The sequence below is a fragment of the Grosmannia clavigera genome (assembly GCF_000143105.1).
Source record: "Grosmannia clavigera kw1407 unplaced genomic scaffold GCSC_146, whole genome shotgun sequence".
In the NCBI taxonomy this organism is placed as follows: Eukaryota; Fungi; Ascomycota; class Sordariomycetes; order Ophiostomatales; family Ophiostomataceae; genus Leptographium; species Leptographium clavigerum.
The window spans coordinates 486402-492664 of NW_014040795.1; the positions used below are offsets into that span (position 1 = coordinate 486402).

General features: G+C 49.8%; 1 protein-coding gene across 1 annotated transcript; it reads left to right on the forward strand.

Annotated features, from left to right (window-relative positions):
- Positions 1-1610: 1610 nt before the first annotated feature.
- On the forward strand, positions 1611-5730 carry CMQ_5853 (anucleate primary sterigmata protein B; the record flags this gene model as incomplete). Its single annotated transcript, XM_014316499.1, has 3 exons — positions 1611-4466; positions 4541-4925; positions 5012-5730. 3 exons carry the CDS (start codon positions 1611-1613, stop codon positions 5728-5730), a joined length of 3960 nt encoding a protein of 1319 aa, XP_014171974.1.
- Between the last annotated feature and the right edge of the window lie 533 nt (positions 5731-6263).

Sequence of the window (6263 nt, forward strand, 5' to 3'; positions counted from 1 at the left end):
CATACCCCGTCGCCTTTTCGAAGGCAGAGCGAGCACCATCGGTAATTTTCTCGCTCGTGTTGCGGTCAACGGAATGACCAGACTTTTTAGAAATGAAGACGAAAGCCTTGACCCCGGAACGGTCCTTTTATCCAGGGTCCTGGGAGGGGTAATGGCCCGTCGCCTGTTGGGATTGCTGCTCGGATGCCATGGTAATGTAGAGTAAATGCGGGTTACTGTGCGAAATATAGTATTTTGAGATGATAAGTAAAGAAGTTATATAGATATGTTGCGTTCTTGGGTACGACCAACACCTATTTATAATCCTTAGTGGTTGACGAAAGCAAGTATTGCATCATAGCTACATGATAGCCATGACGTATTCGGAGAACCCAGTTTCCGTGGCGGACCTGCAGCCCTCAGGTCTGAGACATAGTACCAAGGCTTTATTGATGACTAATAGCCCTTAGTACTCCGTACGGAGGTAGGCATTGTTCATAAACGCATCAGTTTATAATCTTATGTGACGTTCTCCTCAGTCTATAATATGATAACACTGTTTTCTAACAGAAGTATGGAGTACGGAGTAAGGAGACTTAATCTAGCAAACGAAAGAAAAAGAGAAAGAGCGCGCACGCGTTTAGATTCCCTTAGGTCACTTGGCCTCCGCCCGGAATCACCAGACTAAGCCCTGATCTGCGCGCGCACGCAGTCTACGGAGTCGTAGCCTCAGCCACCTACGAAATACTCCGTATCGTCACTACCATAGGTGCGCGTTTTAAGCGAATTATATAGTGGGGTGTAGCACGAGTACTCCGTACATGGACACCATCACATGCTCTTGATTACAGCATTTCTTACTAATCAATAGCAAACTATCTTATCGTTGCTCCGACACCCTTTTCTCCCAGCAATATTTTCTACAGCTGCCAGTTTGCTACCATAGCAACGCGGCTGCACTTGCCCTTCCGTACCCGGAACTATGTATTACTCAATGACCTCAGGGCTTATACTTTAATATATATCTTACCTAATCCTATTCACTCACGAAGAGGTTTCGCAGTCGAACTATAGCCGCGTCTGACCACGCAGCAAGAGTTACGTCTAGAGCTGTGCTCTACGGCAATCCGACGTAACTTTAAATCCACTACAAGCTGCTGAGTCCGCAGATTTGCGACTTGCGACTTGCGACTTGCGACTTGGAACCGGTCGCACCTCTCGCGACATTCTATTTACGACTCGCCGCGACGAGCCTTCCTCTGCACAACGGGCAGCCGCACGGCTGTGAGCAGTGGCAAAGAAAATGGAATTTCGGCACTACAGTGAGGGACCGGGATACTTTTTTTCTAGAGACATCTCTACATAGACAGAGAAGCGATGATAATTCATTCGGGAGTATGTCTGCCACGACAATGCCTCTCGATCTCTCTCCCCCTCATCGAAGCCAGTCTCGATCGTCATTCCAGCACGAATAAAAAACAACCACTATCCCTTCGACCAATGATCCCGATAGTAGTCTGTTGGAAAACTTGGACCTGAAAATCGAAAAACCATCTCAGCTATCCCGCGACCATATTTTGAACGAGACCCTGCCCGATATCGAATCAAGTTTCGTTGTCCCCATCTCGCCAATGCCGACGATTGTCAAAGATGGGCCTGACGACACGCACTTTTTTAATGTACCGCAAAAACCGACGGCGACGAAAAGTGAGGGCACCTCAGAGAATGATATTCTCAGACATAACACGTCTCCCCAGCAGCCGGCGTTTTCTGTTCCAGCACCGTCCCAAATCCCAGCAGTCTCTAGCTCAGATAACAACATAGAGCGCGCTTCGGAGAACTCTTCGTGTGCGTATGAGGATAGACCGAAGGAAAGTTCCACTAGTCAACAAAACCCGACAAGTCCATCACTACATAATGCTTCATCGGTGTTCCCGCAACATAATAGCCAGAATCCCGACTCAGAACGGGGCATATCGCAAGATGGGACGAGCAGCGGACTTCGCTTTGGGAAACGCCCAAGATTCCTCAAGAGTCGGAATGCAAGTCAGAGGTCTTCTGCATCATCTGTAACCAATCCGGATTCTCACGATGATGTCGATAGCGATGTCACCATCGGTCTCGGAACGGACTACGCTCTACAGTCAGGGGGCGCGGTGTCTACGCTGTACACAAAACATAGTGCGAGCGATGCACTTTCACGCTCTGCCAGTATCATGAGTGTGGCTTCGACTGTAGACGGCTTCCAGAATTCCGCCGACCATCTGGAGGCCTTGGCTGGAGCTGGAAACCAAAAAGTCACGACTTCAGGAAGAGGCGATGAATATATGCAAACCCCCAAAGCGAAGCAGCCTTTGGCACCACCTACGGACACCGTCCTAGCACGTCGTGTTATGGATGTCCAAGTTCCGGAATCGTTGGCAAGAGAATACAAATCGAAGGGCGGTCTCACGACACCTAGGAAGGACTTCGGCGTGGGTGGTGCGCAGCGACCGGGACGAAATATGACGTTGAAAGAGCAGAGCAGCACGATCGAACGATTATCCAAAGAAAACTTTGACCTAAAGCTCAAAGTCATGTTTCTGAGTGACCGGCTGGACAAATTATCAGAGGACGGCATTAAAGAAATGATTCAAGAGAACGTTGAATTCCGTACCAATATTGCTGTCATGCAGCGGGACAACAAGGCGCTGCGACGTCGTGTCAAAGAGTTGGAGAAAAAAATTCAAGATGAGAATGATAGGCCCGGCACGTCACGAAGTGCGACTTCGTCTAGTGGCCAGGCGGATGCTCTAGATGCTGATTTGCAGGATAAAGAGGAGGAAATCACATATCTACGCGAGCGTGTCGAGGAGTATACTACAGTAATCGAACGGCTTCGCGCAGACCTCTTTTCACAGGAAACAGACAAGCGGCGTATGGCTGACCTAGTCAAGTCTTTACAATCGATCGGCGAAAAGAACGTCGGTGATAGTTTGGGTCGACAAGAAGAAGAAGACGTCTGGAAAGATTTACTTGAGCAGGAAACAGGAAGGCGGGAGCAGGCCGATGAAGAGAATAGGAAGTTGCGGGATGACATTTTTCGCTTGAAGCAAGACTTCCACATCGCAGGCAACAATGGTAGCGGAAACCTTCACCGCTCCACAAGCATATACAGCATGTACAAGAAGCCAAGCAACGAGCCACAAGCACAGTTTTCAAGTGCCCACGCGGACACCATGGGAAGCACAACGAGTGGTGCTGACACACTTGTCGAGGAGCTTCGACGAGAGAGCGAGCAGCTGCGACACGAAAATGCAGAGCTACGCAAAGAAGTCGGAGCGCAAACATCGATGTTGACGTCACGCAACAAGGAAAAGGAACGTCTTTACTTGGAAATTGAAGACCTGAAGATGGCCCAGCGTAGGGGTGGGGGCCCAGCGCCATCTACAGTGGACAGTTTTCTGGACCGGTCGGCTTCTCAAATTGGTGCTCGCGAACGGTCCGCATCTCGAACGAGCGGTGATACAAGGGCCGAAACGGTAGTCGGAGATCAAGAGCGTGAGGATCTTGAAAACAAAAATGCCACCCTGCGCGACAAGATTAACGAGGTAAAGCTTGAAAATCAGACACTGTTGCAAGAGCTGGACACGGTCCTACAGCAGAAGCAAGAAACAGACGACGTGGCTCTGGCATTGCAAAGGGACTACGAGAATGCAATGGCAGACTTGATGGCAATGCAAGCCGAGCGTGACGAGCTGATCACAGAGCTGAACGACCTAGAACAGAAGCAAAACGGCCTGCAGGGCGAGTTCGAAGACTTGCGGGCCGAGGCGCAAGAGGCAATTGATGGCTATGAAGATGAAGCTGATTTACGCGATGCTGAAACGCAGAGGCTGCAGGCAGAGTTGACTGAGCGAACGGAAAACTTCACCGCTCTGCAAGAAGAGATGCGCAAGCTAAGCGAGGCTCTTGTCGGTCTCGAAGATGAAACAAACGATAAAGTACACCGCATCCAACATCTTGAGCAGGAACTTGGCGATGCGAACAAGGAACTGGAGGAGCTTGAAAGCAAACTACTCGAATCCAACGACAAAGCCCCACGACTTCTCGTGCAACAGGAAAACAGCCAGGGCGAGATTGCCTTCCTTCGAGAAGAGCAAGAGAGCGACAAAATTACCATCAGTCGATTAGAGGTCAATGTCACAAAAGCCGAGGAGCTACACCGTGATGAACAAGAACGGGTGAAGCAGCTTCAAGCACAAATCATCACAGAACGGGAGCAGAGCGAGAGCCTTGCCACTAAGGACAAGAAGGAGATGCAGCACTTTGTCAACGAGCTCAGTCGTGAAGCCTCAAATGCAAAAGAGGAGGCAAGGAAACTACGAAAAAGCCTCACCTCTCGTGAGGTGGAAGCAACGGAGTGGAAGGAAAGACTGATGGAGTTGGAGAACAATCTGAGAGAAGCACTCGGCGATCTGAGTGGGACTCGATCCAGTCTTTTGAAAGTAAGTACAGTCTTCGGTGCAACTCTCCGCCCTTCCCATTTTCAAGTCCTGATCTGACGTTGTACTCTTATTAGTCTATCGCCAAGCTTCAACGCGAGCTGGAAAACACTGTTCGTGAACTCGACGCAACAAAGGCATCTGCAATGGAAAAAGACCGCCTAATCAAGCAACGTGACGCTCTACTAGAGTCCCATGGTCTCGAGGCTCGCAAGGTTGCTGAGGCGCTTGACAAAGAGCGTGCAGTTCACCGAAACACAAAACACCAATTTGAGACATTTCAGAAAACACATCAACATGTCTCTCGGACTGTGTCGAGTCAGGATGCACGAATTGTCGAACTCGAAACGACCAAGTCGCAAGACAAGCGACGCATCTCTCAGCTGGAAATCACTTTCAAGGAGCAGCTCAACGAACGGAACAATCTTCTACTTGTTTTGTGGACCCGGCTATCTGCCCTTTGTGGGTCTGACTGGGCACACGACAATAGCCTTATCAATGGACGGGGCCCCTGCCCAGCCTGGAAGCTGTTGCAACGATGCTCCCAGGCTTTAGCAGGAACCTTGTGGCTGCCATCAAGCATATTGAGTCCATCATCAGTGGGTTTAAAGGCCGTATCAAGGGCGTCGAAAAAGACCTCTGGCGTGAATACCACAATTTGGAAAACAGTCTTGAGATGCGCATCAAGAAGCTGGACCGCCTGGAGGGCATCGTTCGCAGCGGTCTTGCCTCGGGAACTTTTAGCAGCACTGAGCTCCAAAACCGCATGATGAGAAAGGAGGACGCTTATCGACAACTGAAGGTGGAAAATACAACCCTGCGGACGGCGAACGAGGTGCGCGTCAGGGCTGCATATTCGTCGGCAGATGGGGGCCTTGACAATGATCCTGGCCTTACTGGGTCACCATCGCCGTCGATTCCAACCGGGCCTCGCGAACGTACTAAAGCCGGAGGCTCTCTTCGTCCGAAGACAGGTAGCCGGAGCGGTGTGCCCCGACCGACCACATCATCGCGGCCGATGACGGCCGGTGAGCTGGCGCTTCATGATGCAGCAGGTGATGCGGGCTCTGGAAGCGATGGATATGGCGCTGATCCGCGGGGGATCCTCCGTTTTACGGGGATCTTAGAGAACAAGCTCAAACTCGAGAGAGAGGGACGTACTATGGATCGGAACGAGGCCGTACGCCGGTTACGCGAGCAAGAAGCTGAGATAAATCGCCGAAATGAGAGGGACAGGAGAAGTGGGCGAGACGATACCAGCGGGTAAAGGTTATTGCTATTGTACAGCATGAGGAATGAACAGGTCACTATGATTTCCTTTTCCTGAATCGGTTCTGCTTTCTTGTAATATCCTCAGTCAAATGGCAAATGGTTTACTTTACTCGGCCTTCACCTGGGACGTACAGTCTTGGTTTGAAGGTTTCTAGGATACTGTATTGAAAACTTTTTAAGGGTCAAGCGACACCATCTTATTAGGGTTTCAGTTAATGTAAAACAAAAGCTAAATAGGCTGTGCATCTAGTACGAAGTATAAAGTATAAAGTACGGAGAACTCGTATACGTGCGATTGGTATCTCAGCAAAGTCCAAGCCTAACTGTTTCGAGGAGCCTTATTTTTGCCTAAAGTACTCCGTAATGTAGATTTCCCAAGGTCACCTAACTTAACCTCGGCCGCCGAAATCACTAGATAAGACGAAGCCCTAATCTGCGCGCACATTGCGCACAGTCTGCTCTTCAGTCAACCACCCAACAAAATATCATCACTAGATCTTCTAAAGGCCTTAGAGCTTACTATGATAC